The sequence below is a fragment of the Haemorhous mexicanus genome, chromosome 5, assembly GCF_027477595.1.
Source record: "Haemorhous mexicanus isolate bHaeMex1 chromosome 5, bHaeMex1.pri, whole genome shotgun sequence".
In the NCBI taxonomy this organism is placed as follows: domain Eukaryota; kingdom Metazoa; phylum Chordata; class Aves; order Passeriformes; family Fringillidae; genus Haemorhous; species Haemorhous mexicanus.
In genome coordinates, this window is record NC_082345.1 from 13546354 (window position 1) to 13562298 (window position 15945).

Consider the following 15945-nt stretch of genomic DNA (forward strand, 5'->3'; position numbering starts at 1 on the left):
AGGATGGAAGAAAAATAGTAATAAAAAAATCTATAATACTCTTTTTATCTCACATGTTAGCTCTTGCAGTTGACAGAAAAAGAAACGTATTTGAAAAACAGAAAGGCCCTTAATCCCACAAAGTGAGCAAACAAATCTACACCTGGGCTGAGATACAGCCTCCCTTTATCCACCTGCTACATTATTTGCTTCTCTCCCTGGAGCAGCACTACTTACCCACAGAAATTAATTCACTAACAGAATACCAAGTGTTTCTAACTGAAGTGCAGGTATCTGCTCAGATCTCACACAAAATATTTGGCTCTTCCAAAGTCTTCTTGGCTTTAATTGTGTTTAGCTTTCAGGGTAGGGATCTTTGCTCCTCCTTTCACATTACAGTGCAAGTACAAAGAGATAATGATTGCTCTTAAAACTCATGTGCTACAAACAGATTCATCTCGCTTTTATTTTCATATGAACTCACATCCTGCTTTTGCATCAGAGGTTAACAGTAAAGTTTCTTACCTCTTAACTAAGTCTCCTCAAATTGATTTCTTTTCTATCCTAAATAATCTTGTACTTGAATAATTCAAGCTCCCTTCAGTACAATTATTAATATCCTACAGAGAAAAAAGGATAATTTTCTTTGTGATGAAAAAAAGGGGGGGGGGGGGGGGGCGGAGGGAAGAAAGAAAAAAAACTTCATATAAAGGTTCAGAGAGACTCTGGCTCTTCAATAGCCTGAGCTGAATCCCTATAAAACGACAGCTTCAGCCTAAGATCTTACACGGTGAACAAGAAATCCAAATATTTAATCAGGGAAAAGTACATTTATTGTTCTTGCTGGACATCTACCCCAACATTTTCATTTCATATTTTCATATTTAACAGACCTTCCTTAGAAGAGAGGTTCAGGAACTGATCCACTTCATGGGGCTCCAATTTAATCTCTGGAAGAACTTTCTGGGTCAGTGGTTTCATCTAGAAAAGAGAAATTAACAGCATGAAAACCTGGAGTACACATCTTAAAGTCATAATAGAAGTGCACAAGGATTACTTCTCCATAAATGGAGAGGTTTCCTCTCCTCCTGCTCTGCCACAGGCAAAACTTTAAGTGCTTCACACAGTTTGCTAAACCAGGCTACAGAGAATATTGCCCTGACTACTCCCACTATGGCTTTTCTTACTACTATATTTAGCTAAAATAAAAGATTACGCCTCAGAGATGACATTTCAGACTGAAAGCTAACATGTAACCCACTCAAATTACTTCTCTTAGCAACAGAGCTGCTGCTAGGATTTGCTGGACTGCACGGTCTGTTTGAGCAAGGACAGGAACACCCCTGGGAGTCAGGGACAGCCTCTTAAAGGCCATTGTCATCTGGGAGCAAGAGCAAGGTGCAAGTCACTGAGCACCAGGTTTTGGGACCCAAGCTCCTTTCACAGTGCTGAGGAGCAGGAAAAGAGACAGTCACTGCTGACTGAAGTTGGGAAGACACCTGGCCTGCCCCACTGACCAGGCTGGGGCACCAGGCTGCCAAGCTTTGCCCAGAGCCTGTCTGTGTGCTGCAGTGCCAGGCCTGAGGAAGCCAGACTGGCACACCAGCAGGCTAAGTGCAGCCAAACTCTCTCAGTAACCTGTGTAACTAATCCATGCAACTGCAATGAGCCACCAGCAGGTCCCAATACTCTGCAAATCACAGCACCCCAAGCTACAGCAGGACTGTGTCTTGGAAACAGCACATTCAAGCCAGGAGAAAATGATGGGAAAGTTGTGCTTAGCTTTTTTCAGTTTCTCATAAAATAATTTCTGTTGCACCTATTTCTGATCCACATCCCAGTGGAAACATTTATTTTCAGCATATATCATATATATCATATATCATATCCCTCCAGCCTGGACTGACAGTGCATCCTGGGGGCTGACAAACAGCCATGCTTCTTCCTCTACTGGCTGGGGACCCTGGTGAGCCACCAGCTGCTGCAGTTCATTCTCCTTAACCCAACCACAGCCAAACTAAGCTCTTTAGAATGCCCACTGGCTGCTCCAGCTGTGGTCAGAAAAGCATCACAAAGCTCCTTGTGAGGCTGGCTGGTCCGGAAGCAGCAGCAGCTTGAAATGTCAAAGCTTCACATATCTGACAAAAGTAACTTTGCAGGCAAACAGGGAAACTCTCCAATCAATCCCAACAAGGAGTCTTGTTCTGCTTAGGGGAAGGCACAGCAGCATTAAAGCAAGGTCTTATTAAAGGCTTCATAGAGCAAGTGGATTAGGCAGTTCAGGCACAACCGGTTCTTTAGAAACTATTCAAATATTTCTAGAAACCCAAAAGCCCCAGGCTTTGGGGCTAGCATAGAAGACAAAGTTGATATCCAACCATTAAGAGCTAAAGATGCAGACAACAAGCTCTTCCAGCAATAGTGGGACACCAGCAAACATTAAAAACCATTAGAACAGACTGCAGTGTGCACCCTGAACTGCCAAGCTCTGGCACCAAGGAGGCTCCACTGGTAAGCAGCCTTAGGAGAAGCTGCAGCTAAGTGTGCAGAGAGAACAGAGTCTGCAGTACCAGGGCATCTGTCTGGAGCTCAGGCTGTTCCCCCTCCAGCGACGTGGCCGTGACGGTGAGACTGACTGAGGGAGCAAGGCCTGATGTCTCACAAAGCCCTGGTTCAGTCTTTATTGCAGCTGGAGTAAACTCTGTAGCCAGACACCATTCCTCATTTTCCAGGTCACCTGCCAGGGAAGGAAATTGGACACCACATGTTTAGATCAGAAACAGAACGACTAGGAATGAAAATAATGTCATTCCCCTTCCAGAGAAGGGAAACAAACACAGAAGACATTTCAGTCTATCAACAAAACTCTGCCCTTACTATTCAGCTTTCAGTCAATGCAGACAACCATGCCATTTCAGGGATGTAACCTAATCCTAGCCCCAGGATACACAGAGGAGCAGCAAGGAAAGACACAGACACTAATCACTGTGCATTGCTGAAAGCTGCTAATGCGTAGCAGAACAAGACTAAACAAGCTCTGGGTAAAGCAGCCAGAGAGCCCTGTCCTAAACAGCCTAATGCCTGCTGACTCAGTTTTATTCCTCCTTCTAGTGATAGCCTTTAGCCAGACTTCTGCTTCTTCTACTGCTAGCAGGCAGCAAATAGCTCCAATGGTGGGATTATACTCTTTAAAACAAAGTATTTGTCACATCCTTAACTTTATTTTTTCTCCCAAGGATTCATTTAGTATGTGCAAAAGAGGATATAGGCTTTGATGATTTCACAGGAGCACCAGTGCCATGGTGATCATGCTGATTCCCTCCACAGAGCCTCTGGGAAGTCAGAGCACAGGATGCATATTTTATCTGGCAGCAATGAAACATGCATCACGTGTCAGCAGAATTATCCCCGAACTCCACTAATTGAAAGCTCCCTAGTCAAGAGAAAGCCATGCAACCTTTTTCTAGACAAAGCTGAAGGGTTTGCCCAGCATTGTCAAGAACTGGAAGAAGGATGGCATAGTAAGTTTAGCTCCCCATTTCCAGTCACTGTTTTACTTGCTGAAAAAGGACTTATTTTCCCAGATCTGAAGTATAATACAGTACTAAGAACTTAGAAAGACTCAACCTTTGAAACAATTCCACAAGGCTATTAACACCCCCCTTTAAAAATACAAAATAATCAAATGCAATTTTGTCAGTTGTAATTCTGCCTTAGAAAACTTCCCATTCCAACTCATAGACTTTAGTCTTCCCTCTTGCAGGAGAATATCCTATACCAGGGGCACTGCATCCCAGCTGCATGTGGCACAGTCCTCTGTCACGACTGAGCAGTGGTTGTGAGAGGCATATCCCTTAAACAGAGCAGCTGAAATCTGAAAGCAAATATACATAAAAGGAAGAAGAGTGCTGATCTTTCTTTCAAAGCCTTCTACTGCCTTCAGATTCTTTACTGCATATAGGAAATTAAAAGAGAGAGAACAAAAACATACACTGTAGGGCTGGTAAAAGCAACGCAGCTCTGAATGAACTGTGCTGCACCAACATCCTGGGAGGCAGACAGGGGGCTGGGGCTGTGCCACCAGCATTCTGCAAGGCTGCACAAGACCCTTCATTCACAGCTGAGTGTATCAAGCTGGTGAGATGTCAACAGAGCTCAGCTGCAAACAGGTAACAAAAGTAAGAGTGGGCTTACAGCCTGTGCTGCTGTGTGTCCTTGCTATTAAGACCACACACACAGAGAGAGCACACAGGCACTGGGCAGAAGCTGGATGCCTGGAGGAAGAGAGAAGAATGTGCATCTCCAGTGCTAGTAATTACTCTGTGGTGGGACCTAACCTCCACCACTGGCAAGGAAGGAGGGAATTTGAGTAAAGACACGCCAAGGAATAAAAAATGAAAAATACATATCCTGTAATCATAAGCTCAAGAACAGCAAGGCCAGCACTCTGCCAGGTTAACTGCAGAGCAAGAGCTAAACACCATATTTAAACTTCTGGAGAGCTTACTCCCAAACCTTCCTGGGAAATGCAAAAATGCAAAAAATAGAAGTATTTCTGGGGAAAAAAATAGGTAGGCTTGCCTAAATATTAACTCAGGAGAGAGGACATTGCTCTTTTTCAACCCTCCAAGAGCCTCTCTAGTCACATCACAAAAGCAGCAGCTCTCTCCCAGCTTGCTGTGTATGCATTGTTCAGGTAAAACCTTTAAAGTGGTACCTGCCTGGAAATTCAGAATCCCTTGACAAATGCAACTTTCAAATGCCTGTTTGGATAACTTGAGTCAAAACTGGCCCCACATCACCTTGTGCAGAGTCTCCCTTTGCTGCCTGTTGCACCTCTGGGTTGAGCTACCCCTGGGGCAGCACCATTGTGAAGGCTATGGATAAATTAGAGCTATTAGTGAGGCCAGTAATTTTCTTAAATTTGTATCATCATGATAGTAGAAGGGAAATCCAGCCATGGGTGACCAGCATAATAGGGTATGTTCTCTAAGGCTGCCCTTTATGATGTTTATCACCTCTAATCCCCAGACTCATCACGAATATTCAGCTGCTCTAAGACAGCAAGATATGCTGGCCTTTGGCTGGTCACTTCACTCCTCTGGAATCCGTCATTTTACTCCTCTGGAAGCCAACTTTGCTGATTAACCTGACATCCCTGCCATCACCACTTAGATCTGCATAAACTGCTCAGAGTTATTCCAGGCTCTAAGCCAGTCTAACCAGTCTGCAGGGTTACAGAGGGTTTCCAGCAACAGCAACACGCTGTGCTTAGCACTGAGGTCATTGTGAACAACTGCATCTGGCACTTCTCTGACACTGCCTCCTACAATGCATGGTGACAGCTGTCATTCCAGATGAACAATCCTGTGAAAGGAAGGGATGGAGGATTGGTCAAATCTCACCTTGATACTCTCCTCCCCTCCTACCCCCTCCCCTGCCACCTTTTTTCCAAGTCGCAGTTACACATTTCTTGCCAGGATCAGGGAGTGTTGTGCTACAACACATTCTAGCTTCTGAAGTCACCAACAACCCTTCTCTGCTTCAAGGGATTTATTTCCCACTCTCCTTTCTCCTCTTCCTGAGCACAACAGGTTGAAACTGTCTGAAAATTTTTCTTAGTTTACTCTTATAATAGTGCCTTAGCATCTTAGTGTACTCTGCCGAGCACTGTACTAGCAGAGCAAAGTGGCAACCCTTCTCCCAAAGCCCTTGAGAATGTAACACAAAATGAGAAAAACTTAGGCACATAGGGAAAATGGAGCAGGCTAATAGATCAGTGGTCATACAGAGAGGTATGGCACACCCACTAAGACAAGAGCATTTCTTATAGAGGGTTACAGAGAACCACGAGAGAGGTTTCACAGAATAATGAGAACAAAAAAGAAGGTGCATGTGAAATACTGAAATGAAAAAGACAACAGGACCTGGCTCAAGAGATCCACTGGAGGAAAAGGGAGGTAGGTGTCTTCTCCAAACCAACCAAACAAGATGTGCTGTGGTAAGAGTAAATGACTGGTGTCAAGAAGTTAAAGGTGTTTATATTTATATTTATATTTGACATGATCCAGGAGGTGTATGTGAACTCTTGAGCCACAGTCCAAAGCAAGAAGCTGAGAGTATAATCTTCATGATGGCATGAATTCCAGACAAATATGAATAGGGCAACACTGCATCCTCAAAGGTGAAACAAAATATGCTGTAAGTCATTCAGATTTAGAGAGAAGAAAGCCTAAACCAGAGATTTGGCTCTCCAAATGGCTAAGAAAATACACATCCTTAGTATTGTCACTTTGGCTCTCTTAAAAATCTCTTCTCAGCCTTCAAAACAGCTCACTGTTGTATAAGTGATCCTGGCTGCCAGCTCCCTCCCCAGCTGAAATTTTCTACAAACCTCAGAACTCTATCCTGCAATGACTGTTTAGATGAGTAGCATTCCCCTTTACCTACACTTTCCTAAGTCCATGAATGCTAGGCATTTTGGCACATGGAACATGTAATTTAGGGAGTCCACACAGTACTTGGCAAAATCCCAGCTAACACGTCTACCTGCAATGCACTAGTGCTGGTAAACTGCACACATGAATCAAACATTCAGGCTGCAAAGCACTCAAGTATTAAGAAATACCTGTGAATGTTTAACTCAGTGTCCTTTGGCACATCCAATACACCTAGAAATAGGAATGCTTTAATAACATGACCAAAGAGTTTCTCTACAGAACCCATGCTTTTAACAAGCAGAATGCATGGTGCCTCACTAATTGAGAAGATATTCCATGTTTTGTACTTTGCACTGTCTCATGCACAGCCTCACCTCTCCTTTACTGAATACAATCCAAATTTTGTTCCCACAGGGCTATTTAATTCCCTCCTAGGGAAACATTCCACAATTTGAATTCATTTTCACAGTGGAGCTGAAAATTCAAGTGAGACATGGGGAGACTAAGGCCAAAAAGGAACTAGTAATTTAAAATGGCCAACTGGAGACAACTGGAATTGGATTTTCCAGATGATTTAACCCTGTTACTGCACTTGATCAAAATCCAGCACACTTTCAGGTTGGGCTGTGAGCACCTACCACTGCTGCAAGTTAAACATCAGAGTTTCAACTCAGCCATCCAAAAAACCCATTCATCGCAGCCACCCAGGGTTTGTGACACATGCACCTAAGAGCTCCTGTGCCCAAGACTAAAATTACATTTCTTCAGAAAGCTTTTGTGTGCTTATTCTGTCATCAAGCTTGTGCTTCTTCTCCTGCAGACTTGTTTAGCACACATCTTCCACTGCACACCTCACACACTGTGATGATGACTGCCAGCAGAAATGTGTTCCTCCAAGCACCACAGCTGTACTGTAATCAGTGTGTGTGATTTAGGTACAGATGAAAAACACACAACCAACAATGGCCGTGTTTTTACATGTCATAATTAACAGACACCATTTCTGTGTTTATAAAAAACACTTTTTATATATCTGTATTTATACACATATTTTAAAAATTCTACATAGTCTCTTCATAAGACCATGTGCAGCTTTCTAGGATATTCATATCTCTCAGAAGAACTGCAACATTTTGCTTCTCATCTTGATCAGTAGACATGGTATGGAAAGGCAGGGTAGGCAAAGTGGAAAGCAAGGTGAAAAATGCTTACCTCAATTGTACAGTTTTTCTAAAATCAGAGTTCCCAGAAAGTTCTGCTTTCCTTTTTTATTTCTATCCAACTAATTCTTCAGTCTTGTCCAACATACCACCTCCTTTCCTATGAAAAACTAGATCTTCTCCAACACTGACTAAATTTTACCCTTTCTGATAGATGTACAGAAAAACTTACAAAAATAAGTAAAATGGTGTCCCTTTCTCCCCACATTCTTTTCAGCACTCTTCATTAGAGTTTACAGAGACACTTTTTGCTGGATATTTAAGTTGCATGTGCATTTATTGTGCATTTTTAAATAAATGAGATGCACTCTGCATCTCACCCTCGCTACTCTCAAGTACAGAGAATGCAAGTACCCAGAAAAACAACATGGGTTTCACCCTTTTTCCCCCTGCAGTAAAAAGTAAGATAGCACCACTATGTAAACAACCCACATGAAGGGTGTACCACTGAACCAAATCTTTGAGGGGGATAAAAGCCCATACCACCACTACAGATCTCCATCACAGAGATCAGATGCATACACTCAATGTCATTTCAAACCAGTGTGCACTAAGACCTCTAGAATCATCAAGGGACATATCCTTATCTGTATCACCAGAATGAAGAGGCAGCTTTTGGCTCCTTGTTAAAGATCCCTGTTCAAGCAATGGACGAAGTAACTTAGAGAAAAACAAAACTGAAAATTTAAGGTGACCGCAGACTATCAGTCAAAGTGCTCTGCACAGGTATCAGAAAAGCCATCTCTGAACAGGGCAATGCAGGAAGTTCCCTAATGAGTCAAAGTGTTCTCCAGCCAAGTGCACTTAAATAACCTCCCTCTTCAGCTGTGTTACAGATTTGAACAACAGGGTTTCAACTAGTTCCTTCTGGCAGACCTTACACTGTCACCATGCACCACGGGGCTGCAAGCACAGCCCACCTGGCTTCTGCACAGTGTGCCATGAACAACCACCTGCACTCTCAGGCTCGTATCACCACATGGTAATGACACACCTTGATGCAGAGGGTGATTAAACTGCACCAAGGGTCCCTGTGTGCAAAGCTGGCCTTTGGACAAGTGTCCAGTCCTCAGCTGAATCCTCCCTCTGAGGGGGGTGCCTCTATACACCTAGGGGTGTCACCACCACAGAACAGCTGCCAGCTGGGAGGCAGCTAACTGCAAAGGGAAAGCACCTCTTGGAAGAGGCTCACAAGTTGTTTTTAGGGAAAATGTCTGCTGGATCTGTCAGAGAAGTACCTGTGCACCATGAGCCCAAAAGGGCTTCTGATGCATACATTTTGGGAATGCTGCTGGACATGCTACTTGCAGGGAAGGAAGTTCAGTGTCCCCAGCTTTGCAGTCTGAGACTTTCCAGCCTCCCAAAGGCAAATTGGACCTTTCTGGAGAAATAACTGCTTCCTTCTCACTCCCCTGGGTTTGGATGGTTCTCAGTGCCCAGCTCTGGGCTCACATAACACTCCCTGTCAGACACAAGCCCTGTTTATTATGCCTGAAATGCTGAACTCCAACGCCTCTACCTCTCCCTCTCTCCTTTGGGAGGTGAGAGCCCACATTCATCCACAAACAGCTCCTCTTACAGATTTTCCAGATGGCATTTCCCCCTCCCGGCCCGCACACGCTCCCACTGCAAATAATGAAACCGGAGCCCTCAGAACTGCTGTGACAAAAGAGATACTGTTTGACTGCCAAACATTGGGGTCCTTTTTAAAGTGCCAGGAAGGGAAAATTAAATAAAGGGGCAAAGATAAGCAGCAGTAATACACAGCAATTACAATGCATAGCAGAAATAGCTTTTGTCATAACAAATGATCATCGTTCATACCAGCATCCCCTCTTTGACCAGCATGGAGTTCATGTAAAATACACAGATAATCTGCATCACTATCAAAGTCACTAAGATAGAAACAAAAACCTATCACCTTTATATACATGGGAGTCAGAGTCAGACTGAGGTGGTAGCTGGATTTACAGCCTTAAAGTTGGATAACATTAAATGTCCTATATTAGATTATGATTGTTTTTTCTTTTCAGTTATGAGAAAATTATCCACAGAAGCACTGTGGTCAAATAAAACAGTTCTCTCTCTCAGGTCCCAGTTTTTCTCCTCACACCCCACACAGATGCTGTGAAGGCAGATCTGTATTATGGCTTCAACACACATGAAATGGACGTGATGCTCACAGTACATAACTAAGGGAGCACAAGCTCTCAGTGCAACACTATAGAAAAAATGAGATCACTGGTTTGACAAACATTAGGACTGGAAGTGGGAGGAGTATTCCCATAACATGCATCATCAGGGAAACTATTCCTGGGAAATCAGTTCCTGTAGTCACTTGACAAAGAGTTTGAAAAAGAAACTGCAAAGGTCCTTCATTGAGAAAGGCACAGCAACAGCTGAAGGTCCAGAAGATTCCACCTAGGGGGAAACACCAAGGAAGTGCAGCTCATTTAGACTGTATGCAAGCAGAAGTCAAGAGGGAACTTAACCACAGCCTACCAACACCTAGGGAAAGAGGTTTCAGAGAGCAGATGGTTCTTTAAAAGAAACAAGGACTATAATGAGATCTCATCTATGTGTAACTGGAAGCTGAAGGAGGCCAGACTGCAAAAAAAGCTGACAATTAACAGTAACCATAAGTAACCACCCACCTCTAAATCAAAACTAGCATTTTTCAGACATGCTGCTGCTCAGGTAGGAGTTACAGGGTTGATACAGAATGATCTATCGAGACTGTGGACCTTGGATATACAGAAGTTCAAAAATCTTCTCATACCCTGGTATGAATTTAGTTATTCTCATACAAAGCAATGCTTTCAGGCACATGGTGTGATTCTTGGGGTGTCCTGTGCAGGGCCAGGAACTGGACTCGATGATCCTGATGGGTCCCTTCCAACCCAGAGTATTCTGTGTTCTATGAATTTAACACTGCAGATTGTGGCAAGGATTGACTGCTACCTTTCCACATAAAAATCAATACAAACACAGGCCACCTCCACTAAATGGCTTTCTCCTCATTTCCTAAATAAACACACAAAAGAAAAAAATCATGCAGAAAACAAGTTGCAGGAATATGCTCTAAAAAATTACCAGCATGGCTTTGACAGCAACTTTTGAAAGCACAAGTGAATTTCTTCTTTCATTTCTGTTTTCTTTAAAGTCAGGGCAGCTGTGATTCCCATTTTCATTGTTCACATTACATTGATTCAGTATTTGGACAAAAACAGACAGTAGCAGGACATTGTACCTCTCTATACATAGAAAATAAATTAGGATATGTAATATAAGCTAATACAAATAATGAAACTCTTATGACTCACATATACACATATATATTAAATGTGTGCATCCACATGGATACAAATAAAACATATGAAGACTAACCTGAGCCTCAAGCCCAGAGGTGCCTCTGTGCAGAGACAGCACACGACACTGACTACTGCTTGTGAACTCCATACCTAAGCAAGGGTTTTTCATAGCCCTGCCTGAGGTGAGGGATGGATTTATTGCTGAAGGGAGAAAAGTGGGAGCCATGGTGTTGGGGTTTTGTTTGATTCATTTGGGTTTCTTATTTGTTTGTGTTTTTCAAACCATGTAGGGAGATGGACTTGAAGTTTAAAAGTTGAAAAAGGAAATTCAAGTTTTAAAAGCACATTACAGAAAATCATAACCTCAGCAGTAAAAAACCCAGTAACAATACAGGTTACAGTCTGGGGCCAGTCCCAGTTTTGGCACAGCTAGGAGTAAAACACAAACACACCATTTCAGCAATCAGTCTGTCAAACCTTCAGCCAAGACAAGCCTCTTCAAATCCAAAAGTAACTTCAAAGCATTCCTGAGCAGGAAAGCACCAACAGGAGGGGCAGGTGGGGACCCAGAGTAGCCTCAAAAGCAGAGCCCTCCGGGACTGGGAAAGGAATGCACCCAGCAACCTGGGCACAGCCTGAGGAGACACAGCACCCAAGTGACTGCCCAGCTGTCCATTGGCTCTGCCCTGCCAGGCTCACAAAGTGAAAAACAGCAGGAAAATCAAACACACACCCACCACAACATATCCCCAGCACCTGAACTGATCTCAGAGGATGAAGAGCCCCACAGAGACTGCAGGCTCTGCCTTCACATTCCTGCTACACACCAGCCCCTCAGTATTCCCTGTACTCAGCTGTCACCCACGCCTCTCACATGGCCAAAACAAGGGACAGACACAATCCCAAAGTTTGTGCCCACAGCTAACAAGATCAAGCATGGGAGGGCAGGGGAAGAGCCTGCACTCTTGAGCCTGTTAGTCACAAGAATAACCATAGTGCCTGCTGAAACTTGGGTCTTGCCTTGCTCCTGGCTGTCTAACCCACAGCCCTCCCTTTCTAAAAGGCTGCAGAGACTGGAAAACTGAAGACAAACCTGCACCAACCACAACAGAAAATCAGGCTTCTTTCCCTATTTCTTAACAGCTGTCAGAAATGAATCTGTGCCCCAAAAGGGTGCAATGAGATCTCCCTTACCCATCAGCCCTATTCCCAGTCTGCCCTCCCAGCTTCTTCATGTCCTTTCAAGAGCATTTTCCACTCCACAGCTACCTACTGTCCTTCTCCACAGCCACTCTGCAGTTGTTTCAGAAACCCCAGGTATCAAAACTAGAAAGGAGAAACCTGGTGGGAGAGAGGTGGCAGTGCAGCTGGTGTGGACAGTTTGTACACAGGACACAGCCTCCTTTTTCATGCTGCAGCCTGAAGCCCTCCCCAGGCCATATGCCTTATTCACCACTTCAGGCAAACAAAAGTGATCAACCACCTGCAAGCAGGCAGGTCAAGCCTGGAAATCTCTCTCTCCCTCTAGTATCTTTAAAGTTTATGCAAAACTGAATCTAAGAATAGATTCTCATCATGGGAAGAAACCAAATAATGCATTAAATGCCAGATGTCTTGTACACATGCTTTAAAACTGACACCTTCAGAGAGCCCACACTAGCAACAGGCTGCAAGTATTCAAAAAAGTTATTCTGTACAAAGCTGAAGAAATGGCCTCAATACAATGAAGTCAGAAGAGTAAGTGGGGAAAGCCAGAGTTTGGACCTTGACTTTATGGACACTTAAATGTGTTCTCATCTAACAGGACTTCTCGGAAAAGTTAAACCCAGACTTATGAGATTCCTAAGTTTTACAGTTCAAGCTCCTTTTAGAAAAACTTTATATAAAATTTACAATTACAGGAACAGGTCAATTCAGCAGCTGCAGAAATTATGGTAATGGCCAAGCAGTGGCCAGCAAGAAACAGCTCACAGCAGAAATTACTCCTTCCCCTGCAGGAGTGGGCAGGAAAATAAAATCAGAGCAATCAATCACTCCATCATAATGGCTGAGAGGAAACGTGAAATAACATTGGCTGAGAGGAAACATTAAATAACATTTTCAATAAGGTGCTGGAAGACTTGGGGTGGGGGGCTGTTGCTTTGTTCTTTTAAAGTTTTTCTAAGCTTTTTGATGTTTACATATTTGTAATGGAGTTTCTCATGCACTTTTCATGTAAATAAGGATTGTTTTGCATTCCTTTCTGGAGGAGGAAAGAATTGATGGACTGTTGGTTTGACCAGTGTGGTTGGAGAGGTGGCAATTTCATCCTCCAATCTGGGGTCACTTTTGGAATTCTATAAATATTGGAGTTTGGAAATAAACGCGCCTTTTTTGCCTTAAACATCTCAGCGTGTGAGTGTCGTTCATTTTGTGTCATATTGCAGTAGGGAGGGAAAACAAAAGATGGGAACAGACACCAAAAGGCTTAAACCTGTCTTGAAGAATATGTGCTGAACAAGGCTGGCCTTTTTCTCAGCCTCCCTGCATGCTGAAAAAAAAACATCCCTCACCAGGGAAAAATCATGAAAACACTACAAGAGCTCACCAATTTGCCCACTGGGATGGGTATTTGGAAAATGCAAATTTTTGGGACATTCCATATATGTCTCAGCTCCTGCCACTCCACAAAACCCCTCCCAGCTCCCTAGCAGCAGAGGATCATGCTGGAGCACCCTGACTTCCCCCTCCACACTCTGCACTTTCTGGTCCCCAAAAGGACACTGGTGCTCCCAGTATCTGTGCCCTTACCCCACCAAGGGGACTGGCCTCCACTGGAGTTGTCAGGAGCACTGTTTACCTTCACTGTCTAACAACAGAGATGCTTTCAATCCCCAGTGTCAAGCCCTGCAGTACTGCCATCCACAAAATCCTCTTTTCCTGCTCTCACAGATTTAAGGAATGGAAAATCATCAGGGTGATGCCTTTGAATATCTATCAGACAGCCAGGTTCACTCTAATATTGCAATTTCCTTAAGCAATTTCTTTCTCTGAGCTTCACTGTTTTGAAGTCAATAGGTGCAGAAAGGCTGTGAGCACGATTCTGGGGTTAGGATTAAATAAAATCCCAAACACCAAGAACAACTCCTCCTCCTCCTCCTCCTCTCTTATGAAACACTCTGCAGAGTGAACATAAGACAAAATGTTTTCCATTCATTCCCTATATTTAAACCCACTTGTTAATGTTTCTTGGCTTTTTAAAACATCATTTGACTACAGCTCTATTACAGTGGTCTCAGCAGTATGAATTTCTTCAGGAATTTTCCTCAAAGCAAACTCCCCTCACTTTTAGCCTAATTTGAAGCTTCCCCCTATTAACTTCCAGAAAAGCTTGGTTTCTGATGTTCCTTGTGCTTGTTTTCCCTTCCACAATTAATATCTGCTGTATGTGTTAATTTAAAAATATTCCTATAAAACAGCTAGGAAATAGAAAAATGGAAAACCTTCTGTAGATTATATTTCCCAATCATTTCCAAAAATCCTGCTTCATATTGAAAAATCCTTCTCACAGGTTTTATTTGTTGTCCTCTTGTCAAATCTCTAAAAGATTTCATCTTGTTCCAACTGAGCACTTTGGACTACAAAAGTGCCAGCCTTTGAAGACCTGTCTGGTGGATCTTCACAAACAGTTTAGCTGGTCAATGCTTAGCCAAAAGCACTAATCCCTCTGCCTTTTATTCTAATGCAGCTTAACACTCCACTGCTTTGTACTGTAAAGCTAATGGTGAAGATAAACCAGTTTTTAGGAGTCAAAGTCTGGCATTGCAATTATTTCTTATAGTTACCAGATATTCATGGTCTTGCTCCTCCACCAACCACTTCACACCAGAAGAAGAAGGTTGGATCTCCTCCTCCCACCATTCTTGCCTTTCCCCTTTTCCCCATCCAGATGTTCCTAACTGCTGAACTGCAGGTAGCTGCTAAAAATGCTATGGATTTTCATCAATTTCTATGCATCACCATTTTCCACAGCCACAGTTCCACCTGGAGCATTTCATTACTGCATCATCACAACAAGTGAACACGGGCTCAGTGTGTTGTACCTTCATTAAAGTTGTCATCAGTGGAGATGTGGGTCAGGGGAGACTGGGGTCGGGAGTCCCCACAGAGGGAATAGCTGTGCTCAGCCTGGATGAGGGGTGCTGGGGATGCTGGAGACAGTTCCACCTCCATGATTTCATTCTTCTCAGACAAGAAGGGATCATTCAACAGCTGGCCTAGGACATCAGGTGAAAATTCATCCAGGAACTCTGTGAAGTGCTGTGGAGACAAAAAGGCAGGGGAAAGTTTATCTCCTAGCCTGTCTGTCATGCCAGCCACAGGAGGGAATAGATGAGAACAATTGTAGATGTGCACTGGTCATCCGTGCCAGTCAGCAGCAGGATCTACCAGCCCTGTCTAACAACCTTTTCCTCCAATCACTACTTCCAGCTGAAGAGCTACGGCTAGAACGAAAGTCCTCTCAGAGGCATACATTACAACAGAAGAGCCTGTCATTAAGCTGCAACAAAATGGAAAATGGAAGCATGGTACTCATGTCCTGAAGCAGTCTCCTCCTGCCACCCCAAAGGTATTCACTATGGGGCACCATAGTGGGAAAAATGGGAAAGCACATCTCCCTCAGACAGAGTGAAAGATCCTGCAGGATCTATCACCAGAACATACTGCGTATGAAATAGAATACAGGGGGTTAATATTCACTGAAGCACAGGAGAAAAATTCATGGAAACACATTCCAGCACAGACTGACACCACATACGACTGTTTTAGCTGTGCAGAACATTCCGTGTGCTCCAGAAAAACGGGTCCATGCACATCCACAGCCAAGCAATTAACACATTTGCTATAAAATGGGTTTCCTGGTTGATTTATGTATCTATTTTAGAAGTAGCATACCACCTAGAGCCCATATTCAGCTTCTAGGCCCCAGAGCTAAAGCTCCTGACAGCCAGTACT

The 15945-nt window shown here is 43.5% G+C and overlaps 1 protein-coding gene across 2 annotated transcripts in view; it reads right to left on the reverse strand.

Annotated features, from left to right (window-relative positions):
• The window catches only part of CREB3L2 (cAMP responsive element binding protein 3 like 2), a 75223-nt gene that overhangs the window by 21487 nt on the left and 37791 nt on the right, over positions 1-15945 (reverse strand). For both annotated transcript variants that reach the window (XM_059845934.1, XM_059845933.1), the window contains exons 2-4: positions 15033-15249; positions 2550-2716; positions 873-960 (exon numbers count right to left, since the gene is read on the reverse strand). In XM_059845934.1, coding sequence (XP_059701917.1) covers positions 873-960; positions 2550-2716; positions 15033-15249 — 472 coding nt within the window. The remainder of the gene's footprint in view (positions 1-872; positions 961-2549; positions 2717-15032; positions 15250-15945) is intronic.